Raw genomic sequence first — 14,738 nt, 5'->3', positions numbered from 1 at the left:
TTTCTTTCTTTCCCCAGAGACGTTTAGCAGAAGTGAAACAAACAAGTGGGAAGCCAGAGGAGCCATTTTATCTCCTCAACAATCGCGAAGTGCCACAGAAATGCACGATTCCTCATTTTACTGCACTAAAAATCACATGAGAGACCACAAACATGTGCAGCTGACGTGTCTGGTGAGAGGGAGCCCTCTGCAGCTCAGACTGTGCAGTGTTCAGTCAGCAGGCGTCACTCAGTGTTTAAGGGTGAAATAAACTCATTTTGTTTATAAGGTGCATGTTTTATTCAGAGTTTTGGCCCGTTGTTATTTAATTTAAAGTATTAAAACAATGAAAGTCCTGCACTGAAAATGTTATTAGACTGTAATCAGGAAAACGTACTTCATCTATTACTACAGTCTGATAGCACCTCTGGTGGCCACAAAGAACTTGAACAGGACGTCCAGACTGTCACAGTGCACAGAAGCAGTTTTCTGTCTAAATCTGAATCATGAAACAAGCAAACAAAAACAGGTGAAGCCTTAAACAAGCGAGCCAATACAGCAGGCCTGGGATGGATGGACGGATTTCTATGGAGCAGGTGATAGTGGTGCAATGTGATTGAGTACTGTCAAGTCCTGAAGTACAAATTTGAGGTACTTGTACTTTAAGTATCACTATTTTATGCAACTTTATGTCAAGAATCAAACATGGTTTTGTGCTTTTTACTCCACTTCTATTAAGTTACTTTTCAGATTTGTTATTAAATACTTGCAAAGTTTAGATTTTTGTGATGTATGGGTCAAAAAAAAAAATCCTCCTTTAAATAAAGAAACCATTTAAAACCCAGCAGATGAAAAATTGACAGTGACTCCACAAACACAGGACCTTATAGCCCATGATGCAGCGCTGCAGATTTGACCACCCAACAGTATATAAAGTAGACTTAGCATATTATACATATAAAGCAGCGTAAAGTAGTTCAGCAGTAATATTGATCATTTGCTGATCATATTTGCATACTTTTAGTAGTGGAGTATTTCCACAGTGTGGGAAAAGTGTTTTAATTCAAGTAAAGGATCTAAAGTCTTTCTCCATCACTGCTTTAGGTTTAATGAAACTCACTCAGCGATTTTAACAAAACTTGAAACCTTTATTTCAGATTTCATTTTTTACAAAAAAAACCAACACCGAACAGTTAAGTGCACCTTGGAATGCTCGTCGGTAAATGGACCCAGAGTGTCGCCATGATTGCTTGATGTCGATGCTCTTCTGGTGCTTTAAGACGGCAGCCACGGACACCGAATGACCCGAAGCCCCCTTTTCCAGGACCACAGGGCTCTTAGCGTTAAAACAAGGTGGCCTGCACGATTCTCTCACACACCCCAACAACCCCTCCCACCCCCCACCCCGCCCCAGTCCTGTGTCCCCCGTTCTCCCCCCCCACAGCAGCGTGGCTCTACTCCTTGGCCACTGCGAATGGCTTCTCCACCTCGATTTTGCCGCAATCGTGGATCGTGACGTCTTTGAGAGGCTTGTCACGGCTATCTGTCTTTGTGGCCTCTATCTTCTTTACCACATCCTGGAAGAGAAAAGAAAAGGAGGATATTAGAAAAGTTGTGCATTATATCATCACCAGTTTTATCAAACATCAAAACCACTAGACAAGTTTGATCTGTGAAGCTAGTGTCTGTTAGCACGAAATCCACGCTGCTATTTTAACAGATACAGTCGGTCCGTCTGACATTTGGATATCAGGCGACGAGGCTGTGACCCGGCTTTGGGCCCCGACACTCACCATCCCCTCCAGAATCTTCCCGAAGACGACGTGTTTGCCGTCCAGCCATGGAGTCGTAACGGTGGTGATGAAGAACTGAGAGCCGTTGGTGTCTTTGCCGGCGTTGGCCATGCTGAGCCAGCCGGCGCCGTAGTGCTTCAGCTTGAAGTTCTCATCGGGGAAACGGTCTCCGTAGATGCTCTTTCCTTAAATTAAAAAGAAAAAATCTCTTATTTGTACCATTTAAATCTCTTCAGGACTATTAGCTCATGTGTAGTATTGTTATTGCTACATGCATTCCCTTCCTGTGGCGACCTTTGACCTCACTCGATTACTGCCAAATGTTTTTCACTTTATCTGATGACATTTTCTCATTCGTGAGTGCCGCACAGCATTCTGAGTGAATGCATCTGCCGAATGTCCTCGAAAGGAACTTAACAAAATGTCAAAATGGCACTTGTGAAACAGCTCTTGTAGTTTAAGATAACTTTCAGTGTTTATTAAAACAGAAGGTTCTCTCCGTCCTTGGGTCATAAAGTTTTATCAGCAGAACGAATCCTGAATTCATAAAACCATAAAACATACAGGAGGTGGCAGCAAAACCTCTGAATTACATGGAACAAGAAAGAAGTGAACAGGCTGACACTGCAAAGTTGATAACCTGCTTTTGGTGAATCCTAAGAAAAGCCTCAGCCTGTGAAACGGCCCGAAAATCATGAAAAGTTCAGGACGGCGACCAAGTCCGTTCTCACACAGACAGATCTGTGTCATGACTTAAATGCTGTTCTGCAGGTGCCATCTTACCTCCGGTGCCGTCTCCTCTGGTGAAGTCTCCACCCTGGATCATGAAGTCCTTGATGACTCTGTGGAATTTGCTGCCCTTGTACCCGAATCCTTTCTGTTTAATTAAAAAAAAATGTTTGAACACGTTTCTCCAGGACGCACGCGTTTGGCTTCTTTGCATGCATGTAGATTCTGTTAATGTCTGCGTCAGAAATGACGGTCATCACACATCAAACTGTGACCTTCTCACCTCTCCCGTCGCCAAAGCCACAAAGTTGTCGACTGTTTTGGGAACGGTTTTCCCAAACACCCCGATGACGACTCTTCCAACATCTTCATCTCCAATTCTAATGTCAAAGAACACCTACAACAGAAGCCGAAGTTACTTTACAGGCTAACACGCATTTTATTCCTACTGATATTTTAAAAATCAAAATAGAAGGGTTGAAATATTTGTACAGGCACCAACACAGTGCATTCTTTCCAATGTTTTACATATAGCTCATACAATAATGTAAAGGTTAGACGCTCCACACAATGTCTTTCTCCCACAGCTGTAGTCCAGCCCTCCCTTGTTGGGGAATTTGCCTGCAGCCACTTCCACGAGACGGCTTTCCTGATAGAAGTCAGATGTATTTTAAAATGTATCCAGGATTTCTCTCAGTTAAAATGAGACAAAACAGCAATCAAGTTCTCCGATTGTCTTAAGAGCTCTTCTGCCAATGTCGTAAGATTACAGGCAACAATTAATCACTTAATGATAATCTGTATTAGCAATTTGAGGGGAAAGAAGTCAAACCTCTGATTCGACCTCCGTATGTGTGAATATATTCTGGTTTCTATACAGTTTAAAGACAGTTGCAGACATCTGCTTGGGTTTTGGGAGACACTAATCAACGGTTTTCAGCATTTTCTGATATGCTGTAGAGCATCTAATCAGTTAATGGAGAAGGGAGATAATAGTTAGTTGCAGTAGCATGAAGTCAACAGAAATCATCTCCTAAAAACTGTTTTTGATTCTTTTAAGTGACCAACTCACCACTTCCTGCACATGAAGCTGATTTGCGGTGCAGGACAAATTTTACCAGACATTTGCTTATAAAGAGAGATTTGATCTGCGTTTGTCTGCATCAAATAAAAGAAATATATGTAGCAAGAGAGGAAGTATCATTCAGGAGTTGCACACTGACTTTCTGGGGGTCAACTACCGACCAGTTCACAGCTTCCTTGTAACTGTAGACGTGGACAAGCCTGCTGCACCCAGACACAACAAGGCCAGACAAAATAACTGAGCCTCACTGGGCTGCAGCCAAGAGGCTTATCTGGAGGAGGACGGTCGATAGTTTGGGCCTGAAAGGCTTAAATGGAGCAGTTGGTAGATGGGAATAAAGACAATGGACGGTAAAGCCAACGTGCTAGCTAGCTGGGAAGGCTAACCTAGCTCCTGTCAGATTAGCCAGGAGAAAAGAAGTGTGTCCACTTCATTCAGTTTGCAGTCTAGGTAAAGAAACACCAATTGCAGTGATTATAAATGTCCCCAATGGCAGCCAGCCAACGTTAGCAACAGTAGCCGCATTAGCCGCTTGCTAGCTAATGTTAGCTTCCCGGCTAACGAGCCCACTGATCCCGGTGGTATCGGACGATAATCGGAGGCCACCATTAACTTGTGACGTGGCTTTAGCAGCGAGGAAGAGCTTTGATTTCCCTGCGTGATCCACTGGCGAGCTAGCGAGCGAGCTAACGCCTACCTTCGCAGTTACTTTGGGGCCTTTCTTCTTCTCGTCAGCGGAGGAGCCATTTGGGAAAGCGAGAAAAATCACCGATCCCACAATGACCGTAACAGCCACAAGGAACTTCATCCTTCTCTCGCAGAGTCTAACCATCAACGAGAAAAACGAGTAGCCCGGGGGGAGGGCCTGTTTAGTCGTGTTACTTTTATATGAGCCGGGGTCTGGAGTGCGGTATCCGGGGTGGAGACTGCTGCTGCCGCGGCGGCCGCTCCAGGCTGCGCCGCTTCCGGGTCACGGGGGACGTGGAGACAGACGCACCGCGCTCTGATTGGTTCACGTTACCGGAGCGTGTCAGCCAATCAGGTGCAGACGCGTTAACACCGCTTCTCATCAGCAATGTAAACATGAAGACATAGTGATACAGCCAGCAGCAGCAAGTTGAATTTAACACTTTCTCAAACAGTTTTAAGGCCAATTCAGGTGGGTACGTAGGTTAAAATGATAATAACTGGTTAGGTTACAGAATATTTATCCGAATAGGTTCATTAGTGTAAGAAAACTTAATGATATTAATCATTAAAACTGTCACAGTCACAGATGTGTTCGACAACATGTTACTGTTACAGGACAACAGAGAATTCAACTCTGAACTCATTTGGCTAAAGATTGGAGTGGATTTGTGTTTGTTTAAAATCTTTCCAAAACAGAATTAAAGACCATTTAGTAGTTTTTAAGGCCTTTTATTAGAAAATGTGAATTTAAGACATTTTAAGACTTTTTAAGGACCCACAGCTGCCCGGGGCAGATAAATAATTCATTGGTTTCCCTTTTACATGAGTGTTTTTGGATATGATTTGGTGCAGGACTGACAGTTTATGTACTTGTAATATCCTAAAAAGTATGAAAATACTGCTTTAAAACTAGTTTTTAATGTTTGCAGTATAGCATGGCAAGGTTTAACGCAGGTTTTTAAGAGCCAAAAATGAAAAAATGTTTTGAGGCTCTGAGACCCTGCACCACCATCCTGACTCTGTACACTGTGTATAAGACAGGGGCCTGTTTATGATTTTTTTCTTGTGAACCATGACTGCGCCCTGTAGGACTCTTAAATTTAGCTGAAATGTGTGTATATATGTGTAAGCAAACTGCAAACTGCTTTTGTGAATCGATGTCTCAGCAGTAATACAAGGCCCTGTCATTTCAATGTCTGATAGAAACTGTGCAAAGTCCCAGTGTCCCGTATGTCTTCATCATCTTAAGCCCACAAACTGTCTTTTAAATCTGTTCAACATCGAACAAATGTGGATTTCTCAGAATAGTTTGTATTTTAAGAAGCGTAACAACTAATGGTTATTTAAAGTCAATTAATCTTTTTATCTTTATCTTCATGTATCTTTTTTTTAATTAATTGTTGTATGTATTGTCAGAAACAGTAAAAAAAAAATCCACTTACTATTTCTCAGGACAGGATGAAATCTTCAGAAGTCTTGTTGTGTTCGACCAACTAAAGCCCAAACATGTTCACTTTGATATAAAACAGAGGAAATTTGCAAATATTCACACTTAAGACACCGGGATCAGGGATCGTTTGATCAGAGAGAACATCAAACGATTTTAGAATGTAAGAAAACTGACAAATTGATTATCTAACTAGTTTTAAGGTCTTTCCACGTCGACAAACACGTTCAATAATCCGCAGCACCACAAGTGATTTCTACTCTCCATCCATATTTTAATGACAAACTACAAGTAAATGAAACTTGACAGTTACAAATGTTAAAAACATGAGACACAAACCATGAAATGAGTAAAGTTGAATAGATTGTACCTGCTAATAATAAATGGGGGTTCGGAGTTATGTTTACATTCACCTTTGCAGGCACACCTGCTGCTTCCAACTAGTGCAAAGAATCAATTCTTTGAAACAAAATGCCACACACCTTTGTCCTGTATGTTTGCATTAAGACTCCATTATTGCATGCCTTCAGTGGCCATGTGAGGTATACAAATACACTGTTCTGACAACTAAATACTGCACATCTAACATGATGCAGACGTCCCCCAAGTAAGCCCAGAAAAAAACAACTAAACAACCCACGAAAAACCATAATTTACCTACAGTATGTGCTAGAATTTGAATCAGGAGGCTCTTCTCGCAGTATGTTACACTGGCAAAGGTTGAAGGTTTTCCAGCTACACAATCACATTTTATAAGTGAGGAAAAGCATTTACTGAAAAGCTGACGAGAAAAAAATAAGTAAACAAACTGGCAGTAACCCTGATAATGACTTGCATATGACCCACACCCTATTTCCAAATGTTATTGTAGCTTTTACTGCCAGCACAAACTTTAGGTTCAGTACCTGGCATCTGATTGTAATCTGAGCGTTACTGAAGGATCCCCTTCAAACCATGTTTAGTTTTACTTTTATACGATTATAAATATTTCATTAATAATATCAAGAAATATACGGACGCTGCAGCAGGAGTTGATAATGCAGAAAAAGCAACAGAGATCATAATAATCTACAAGTATCTGTTGTTCGCCAAATTTCCTAAATTAAACATCTTGACAGTGGGAGTGTTCAGGCCCAGAAGTGAGAAAACATACAAATTCTGTCGCACTCTCTCGTATTTTTATCCTCTGTGGACAAATATAAAACTGTCGACTATATCTAGGTAACGGTTATTACATGTAACGAAGTCAGACACCAGCAGGAGAAGGAGCTTTCAAGTAATCTAGTGACCATTTGACACTAATGCACCAAAAGTTGAAGAAACAAAGAACATCAAGAATACCACTTAGATTCCACAATATAGTCAGATGCTCATCAGTTTCCAGTCAGACACGAGTGTTTATGTGTGTGTGTGTACATATATATATGTATATATATATATATATCTATATCTATATCAGAAGGGTAACTGATGCGATACTTAATTCTACGTTTGTTTGGCTCTGAAATATATTTAATAATAACTTATATTCTCAAGGCACAGCATACTGAAGGTATGTGAGTCATTAAGAGAGCCAACAAAACTCTTTGTGGAGTTCTGTGAAGATGGCTTTGAGCTGCGCCCAGTGCATAGAGTCAGGCCACCTCCCAACCCACTCAGGTCCACTTCTGGAAAGTTCTGCCTCAGTTTCTGTGTCTGCTGCAGGATTAGAAGAGGGAGAACAGAGGAGACCGGAGCGGGCCGGAGGAGACATCAGGCAGGATTTAAAACTATCGCCATCCATCACATTCTTAAACTCAGCGGCGCTTCGGGAAGGAAGACACAGAGCCTGGTCCGGGACGTGGAGGTCTGAACAGGTTTAGAGACATGACTCCAACCCAACAAAAACAGCTGTGAGGAGAAACTCGGGGGAACAGGGTCTTTGCAGCACTTCCCATAAACATTTTCCAGACAAATGGAGTGTCAGATTCAAGCGAGCCTCAGAAGGGCTGCTGGGTCTTTAACTCTGAGTAAACTAGTCCCTCTGCTGAGATGGCATCCCCCAGCCCCACTGTCCGAAGCGGCTGTTTGCAGACCAGCACCGGTGTCAGGTGGAAGGTGACGTTTCCTCTGCGCCACACGGTGACAGGCTCTGCTGGGTTCAGGGACAGCTTCTCTTGTGGCTCCGAGTGCGAGCTGTGAAACTCCAGCGGGGCTTTGAGCTCCACTTTGCTAACGTCTACGGACCGCAGGCCGCAGGCCTGAGTGCTGGCCACTCGCGCTCCGGCCATCACTGCTGCCGCCTGGTTCTCCCAGTATCCATCCACCGTGGCCAGGATGTGGTAGGCCAGCGTGTGGAAGTGAATGCGAGTCAGGTCAGCTTCTGACGAGGGGTCGACGCGGCCGTGCTCCTCCAGGACCCAGAGCAAGATGTCGCTGACCCGGCCCACGTCTGGGACGCCTTTCCAGGCAGCCAAGTCTGCATGAGGCCCCTCTCCGGCCTGAGAGAGGAAGAGCAGCTCCTGCTCGTTCAGCCCAATGGAGCTGACAATGGGCATAACCTGCTAACAGGAAACAGAGGGAAAAAAACTTTAATTAAATATACTGAACTCTTCAGGGATTTGTGGATTTTGAGCACACTCATCTCTTCTCTGTGAAGAACTCTGTGAAGTTCACCACTGCAAAGAGTCTCTCACACCCAACTGCTGTCGACATGTACCTCCTGCATGATGCTGTTCATGTAGTCTCTGTCCGTCATGCTCGCCAGCTCCAGGTGGATGGGGAAATCTTTACGGATGTCAGATATGGCTGACACAGCCTGCGAGGAGGAAGCAAGGACAACATGTTAGATAAGCTATCCCACAATTATTTGAGTCATTCCCACGTGGCAGCACACATTCCTCATCTCTGGGCAACATACTGCAAATAATGAATAATAGAGAGAATATCTGCTTTAGCTTGATGCCTTGAATGCTCCATGTGTCATGCAGCATTAGATTTCATTCATTTTCACTGGATTAAACTAGCACAAGAGATAACTTTCCACTGCATTAGGTAGAAACAGTGCGAAGGACTCACCTCCTTCAGTCGCTCCTCCCACATCTCTCTGCCCTGACCCTCCATCATGTGAAGGCCCGACAGGACGACCAGGTCCGGCTGAAACTCCTCCAGACTCGCCACGAACGTCTCCAGTGAGCTCATCTCCCCGTTGGACACATCGTGGGAGAAGATGAAGCGGTTGGCTTGGGGAGCCTGAGTTGAGCCCCACTGTTCACCTGGAGGCAGCGTGGTAGAGATGTGTGGGTATACGGGACTGTTGGATTTGTGCGTTGTCACGGTTAACGGAGCCTTTCACCTACTCTGGGGCCTTGTTTTCTTGGGTATGACTAGACTGTGGGGATGTTTGTTTGTCAATTAAAAACTTATGTAACCTCCTTTGTGCACAGTCTTGTTTCCTGGCCAGTCATCTATCAAATACATTCATTTTTAAGACAAAAGAGACTAATGAGAGTGTTTGTTTATTCATCTCAGAAAAGACTGGCCCAAACACAACAGTGGTACCACACGTCTCAGCAGACTGAGGGAACCAGATCCCATCGAAGCTGCCCGGTCTCGTCTTTACCTGCTTTATATTCCAGGATGAGGTGAAATTCATCCGTTTCCTGGAGGGAGTCTGGGGGAACAACTATCTGCTCATCCAGCATCTCATGAAGTTTAGGACCGACAGGCCCACATAACAAAACCTGTGGAAAGAAATAAGAACAGAAAACCATCAGAGCTTCATAAATGTAGTAGAATAAAGGCCTTTCTGGGAGTTGTTTACTGTCCAACAACTGTGCTTTACAAGATATCCACATTTTCTTGAATAAATTAACTACATTTGAAGGAATCACTGTGCTTAGACGTCTGCCGAAACACATTTTCACGTTATAAAAATACATATTCTTGAAATGTGTAAATTCAAAGATATTTTCCCACATTTTTTAGTTAAATTTTCTATGAACTTCTGCAAAATAAAGCACACAAAACACTACTATTACAATACTTAATCATTAGATTTGACTGATCAGCTTGATTATCTTGTAATTTAGGTTCTAACCAACAGAAGTACAGAAGAAAAGGCATGCTACGGTACCATCAGGTCAGGGTAGGTGGCGAGCTTCTGACCAATGAGAGCAGCGTTCCCTCCCACATACAGCTGCAAGAGGACGAAAGTCAAGTTTATCAGAAGGAAGGTCATTTTAAAAAAAACAAACAAGAACAAGCAGTCATCCTCTGAGAACGCCTGAGGAGTAAGGTGGCCTTGCCTTCGCACCGGGGTACTCTGCTGCCGCACGTGCGATCCTCTGAAAGACCTCCTTGTCGCTGAAGAAGCGCTCGGCAGCTGCTCCTCGCCCCATGTAGTGGATGAAGGCTTCCCTCAAGTCCTCCTTGGAGTGCAACACTTCGTGATCCAGGCCGCTGCCAGGATCCACGGCCAGAGCCTGCAGCAGTCCCACTCCTGTGACCACCACGTCGACACAGGCGTTCACCCTGAACAGGAGAGGAGATGGAGACGGCTTCAGAGAAGTGCTGACCCCATAAATACCCCCGCAAATAACCCAGGATATGTACAAGTTCTTAAAAGTCTGCTGGTAGCCTGATCAGACTAAACTGCCAAAATCTGAGATATGGGTGCTGTTGAAAAGGAATCAAGGTGATCTGGTTGTTGTGCAGACACAAACTAACCATGTAAAACACCACAAGGTCCGCTTGTTTTAAAGACACAGTGTAATTTAAAACAAATACATTCTCCGAGATCCTCATGCTGCGTCCCTGCATTCACAACCACTGGTTTCTGCATAAGTGACTGAGAAAAATGTAATTTCTTTTCATGACCTGTGAAATCTTGAAATATCTTTGACAGACTCATCTTGGGGGTGTAGTTATCTAATATAACTGTGGTTTGAGGCAACAAGCCAACAGCCTTATAAAGCAGCACTTGTTAGCTTGCTGGTCATAATCGCTGGCAGATAATATATAAAGGATCATTTATCTGGATGAGGTCTGTTTTATTAATTCCTCCCACGTCCTGGTTTAATCAATGCATGTTGCATCTAAAAGTTTTTCCCCTTCACGTCTCTTCTTGGTGCAAACACTCTGGTCATTCAGGTCCAGCCGGTCATCACCTTCCACCTCTTTTAGTGGTGTGCTCGCTATTCTTAAGCAGCCCACAGGCTAAGGGCCCGGTAGAGACAGCAGTGGGGCACCGCCGTGTTGGACCGGGCCATCCGAGCGAGGACCGACTCATGGTAACACATTCCTCCTGACTAGCAGAGCTGCCTACAGACTCTCAACATGCCACAGTGTACAGCAGAGCGACTGCAGGGGCACAGGCGCAGTAATAAATATCACTTCCAGACGACAGTGTGGTGACTAAAGACAGACGTGCATCTATTTCTAACAATAACTGCACCACAGAACTCACCCCACTGCCACTTTGCTCCACTGCCGGGTCGGCAGGGTTATCAGAGTCTCCCAGGCGGCGGAGACGACCTGCTCCAGGCTGATCTGACTGTTCTGGCTCTGAGATGACGGCTGGAAGTTTGGCAGGCTGATATACTGGAGTATCTGCTCCGGCAGGTCCGGGCTGCCGTGGTAGAAATAGCCCACAGCTAACGCCAGCAGGGCCGCCGCTGAAGCCTTCCTCCACATGATGCTCCCACACACTCCTGCAACAAAGGAGACCAGTCAGAGCTCGCTCTCATATAAAACCATTAGCATTTTAAAGTGATCGACTTAGTGATCTTACTATCAGTGGTGGCATCAACATATTTAGAGCTCAAACACATTAACAGAATAATTAAACTGGTGTTCCACTGTTGTATATTAGATTAGAGCCGACTCATCGTACATGTAAAACAGAACCTTCAACAGCTCGATACCGTCATATTACTCAGCTGAAAATCAATAAGATTGAACTGAGGGGTTTGAGTTAGAGCTGAATCAACCAGTCAAATGAGAGAAAGTTCCTAAAATGTGAGAATTTGCTACTTTTCTTTGTCTCACATGATAGAAAAGTCAATATTTAGTCTTTGAGAGTCAAAAAAAAAGCCTTTTTCTGATGTTACTGGTGTTTTCTTTCCACAGTTTTCTGATGTTTTGAGCACCCAAAAGACGATCTGAGAAAACAGCAGGCAGATAAATCCATAAATAACTGTTATAACAGTTCATTTTTAATAAAGTGTAAAGTTTTAAGCCACTTAGACCCCTGATGCACCTCGTCTTATTAATAAAACAGTGAAAAACGCCCATCATACTGTCCTTGGGCACCAGGTGACATCTTCTCCTGTTTGTCGAGCGCTTTTTCTGTCCATTACTATAAATGTTTGACCAACAAAAACACCCAGTTGTCACATTTGAAAACCTGGAAACCAAAGTTTGGCCTCTTTTGCTTGAAAATTAACTTTGCAATCACTCAAAGTAGATGCAGAACTACGCGCTTCATTTATGAGGAATAAGCTTTGGAATGAATATGAATGATCCTGCACAGTGACTGACTGAGCTGAAGTTAATGTATGGATCAGCTTTTCTCCATCAGTTCCACATCTTGACAGGGTTATTGATCACATTTACACCCAGAGCAAAGTGCACATGCCAAACTTAGCCCCAGTTTTCATGTTACTTTATACCACACAGGCACTGGGACGTAAATACTGAGTGGCATTGCCCTTTAGGCTGCAGCATACAGGGGTTAAGTTACTGCTAACGTGGACACAAACACAATCTGTTAGCTAACATGCTAGCATCAGCACGCAGGGTGTATCTGTGGCTTCACTTCATCAGAGCTAATCTGACAGCAGCGAGTTAGCCTCTAGCTCGGCTTAGCAAGCAGTCTAATTCAGAGACTTTCAGAGCAAACCTCAGCTCCATCACAGCTTTTAGCCAAAGCTCCTGAGTTGGTGGCGGCACGTACCGACAATGTGCAGCTTCAAGTTAAGTTAAGTCAGGAAGTGGATCCTGTTTCCCGGGGATTCACGTGAAGAGCATTTAGTTTGCTGGATTCCGCCGGTAGAGGAAGAGCGAGGCGAAGAAGTCGGAGTCGGAACAAGTCAGTGAAGGAGGAGGAATGAGTGACAAAGAGAGAGAGAGAGGGGGGGAGGGAGAGAGAGAGAGAGAGGGAGGGAGGCAGCAGGAGGAGAGCGGCGGGGCGGCGGCTTCCGGGTACCGCTGTGCGCATGCGCAGTCTCAAAGTACAAACCTGGTACAGAGTGTGAAGAACAGAGAGGAGGTGAAGACATCCTGAGAATATAAAGAGTTGGGACATTAAAACCAGCTTTGGTTTTAATTGTACATTTTATTGTGGAATTATTGTCTTTCTGGTCTTAATATGTTTGATGTTTTTTTTTTATGCCTCTTATGTTAAATGTAAAACACGTGTAATAAAATGTGCTCTGTACATAAACTTACCTTGCCTCCTGGAAATCATTATAAATTATAATAAAGTTCAAGTCAAGTCATTTTTTTTTAATTTATACAGCCCAGAATTACAAAACACAATTTGCCAGAGGGGGGTTTTATAATCTGTGCAGCACACAGCACCCTCTGTGCTTAGACTCATTATTCAATCAGGAAAAACTCAGAGAAACCGCAGGAGGGATCCTCATAAACAGACTGACAAAATCACAGTATATACAAATTCTGATAGCTGAATTTCTAATAAATGTAGATTATAAAATACATGTGAGGCATGTGGATCCAGGTGGGTGTTGCCACAAAGGATTTAAGCCGGCAGACTTCCTCTCCACCATGGAGACCTGGAAAAGGATCTGAGCGACACAAAGCAGGAGAGAGAAAGAGAGAAACTCACGGAGGCCCGAGGGAACAGAAGCAAAAACAGGGAACTGCAGAGGTTATTATAAAGGTACAGCTACTGTTGAGGGTCTTTAACACGGCTGGGTTCACTGCTTGAGGGGCCTTGGGGCAAAAACATGCTGTTGGGCCCCTCAGATTGGCGACACGCTGCCTACCTCAGCAGCACGTGTGCATTGTGGGAACCGTCGGGGGTTTTTAATAGTTTTGTGGTCCATAACTGTAGAATAGTTCACAAAACAGTGAAAAAATAAATGTTAAATCTCAAGTGGTGGAAAAAAAGTGGAATGGAAATTTGGTGGAAGCTTTTTTTGCAATCGTTTTATTATAAGTTTCACGGCACAATGAAATTCTTGCTTTCATCTTCAACGCTGCTTCAGGACTAAAAACCACAAATAGAAAAATAAACAGTGGCTATACAGAAAAACTATATACAGTTCAAGTGGTACAATTCAAGTAATAATTGCACATGTCCATTTTCTTTGAATTTTCCATGTTTCCACTGAGGTATTTTTTTATGCACTAATTGAAAATACGGATGGATGGAGACACACCGTCAGCAAGAAAAAGCACAGGTGTAAAATGATCATTAATGACGGCTGAATGTTATTAGAAGTGCAAACGTGTGACGTGGAAACGTGACACTAAGAGTGGCCTTTACAGGGAAGTCAGTGAAGTCAGTTGCGTGAAGGAAACACCTGCTGCTTAGCACTTCAACCTACATTTATACAAGGAGCAGAGTTCATTTTTGCTTGTGAAAACAACACATCAGATCCAAATTAGGTCGATGCGATTTGAGAACAATACTATTTGAATCAGGTGTATGTTGGAAATGTGGAGTATATTTTGTGGTTAATGTATCCTGCCTTTTAAATGTGTGTTATGTTTTAACCCAGATCCTTTTTTAAAAAAACTAACCAAGTCGTTTTGGTGCCTAAACTTAAAAATAAAAGATTTTATTTAACTTTACAGCCTACAAATAAAATGATCAACTCTGACAGCTGGCATCAATGTGGACGTGCAGCTAAAACCTTTTGCCACATTCGTCTGAGCGTCATTTATGCTGCATGGGTGTAAATAGCAAATAGGTAAGTTATTACTCAAAGTAGAGTCATGTTAAAACATGTCTGAGGGATCTTTGAGGTGCCACACACTATCAGGGAGTGTCAGTCATTGTAAAGTGAAC

The 14,738-nt window shown here is 43.4% G+C and overlaps 2 protein-coding genes across 2 annotated transcripts; both read right to left on the bottom strand.

Annotated features, from left to right (window-relative positions):
• Positions 1-1,394: 1,394 nt before the first annotated feature.
• On the bottom strand, positions 1,395-4,507 carry ppib (peptidylprolyl isomerase B (cyclophilin B)). The gene is made up of 5 exons (XM_070830149.1): positions 4,283-4,507; positions 2,785-2,898; positions 2,556-2,649; positions 1,773-1,957; positions 1,395-1,556 (listed from the first exon to the last, which is right to left on the bottom strand). Exons 1-5 carry the CDS (start codon positions 4,415-4,417, stop codon positions 1,434-1,436), a joined length of 651 nt encoding a protein of 216 aa, XP_070686250.1. The 5' UTR covers positions 4,418-4,507; the 3' UTR covers positions 1,395-1,433.
• Positions 4,508-5,972: 1,465 nt separating this feature from the next.
• adpgk (ADP-dependent glucokinase) lies at positions 5,973-12,749 on the bottom strand. The gene is made up of 8 exons (XM_070830150.1): positions 12,657-12,749; positions 11,169-11,412; positions 10,009-10,234; positions 9,837-9,899; positions 9,324-9,444; positions 8,780-8,976; positions 8,421-8,519; positions 5,973-8,265 (listed from the first exon to the last, which is right to left on the bottom strand). The coding sequence occupies exons 2-8, from the start codon at positions 11,393-11,395 to the stop codon at positions 7,702-7,704; spliced, it is 1,497 nt and encodes a 498-aa protein (XP_070686251.1). The 5' UTR covers positions 11,396-11,412; positions 12,657-12,749; the 3' UTR covers positions 5,973-7,701.
• Positions 12,750-14,738: the final 1,989 nt, after the last annotated feature.

Source organism: Pempheris klunzingeri, chromosome 5, assembly GCF_042242105.1.
Source record: "Pempheris klunzingeri isolate RE-2024b chromosome 5, fPemKlu1.hap1, whole genome shotgun sequence".
Taxonomy (NCBI): domain Eukaryota; kingdom Metazoa; phylum Chordata; class Actinopteri; order Acropomatiformes; family Pempheridae; genus Pempheris; species Pempheris klunzingeri.
The sequence above is the reverse complement of the archived record's forward strand: the minus strand, read 5'-3'. Positions and strand labels throughout refer to the sequence as shown.

Coding starts and splice junctions, on each gene's coding strand:
- ppib (XM_070830149.1), bottom strand. CDS start 4,417: ATGGTTAGACTCTGCGAGAGAAGGATGAAGTTCCTTGTGGCTGTTACG. Junction 2,899..4,282: donor GCCCCAAAGTAACTGCGAAG/GTAGGCGTTAGC, acceptor CTTCTGTTGTAG/GTGTTCTTTGACATTAGAAT. Junction 2,650..2,784: donor TGGCTTTGGCGACGGGAGAG/GTGAGAAGGTCA, acceptor TTAATTAAACAG/AAAGGATTCGGGTACAAGGG.
- adpgk (XM_070830150.1), bottom strand. CDS start 11,395: ATGTGGAGGAAGGCTTCAGCGGCGGCCCTGCTGGCGTTAGCTGTGGGC. Junction 9,445..9,836: donor CCACCTACCCTGACCTGATG/GTACCGTAGCAT, acceptor TTCTTTCCACAG/GTTTTGTTATGTGGGCCTGT. Junction 8,266..8,420: donor TGAACAGCATCATGCAGGAG/GTACATGTCGAC, acceptor GTTTCCTGTTAG/CAGGTTATGCCCATTGTCAG.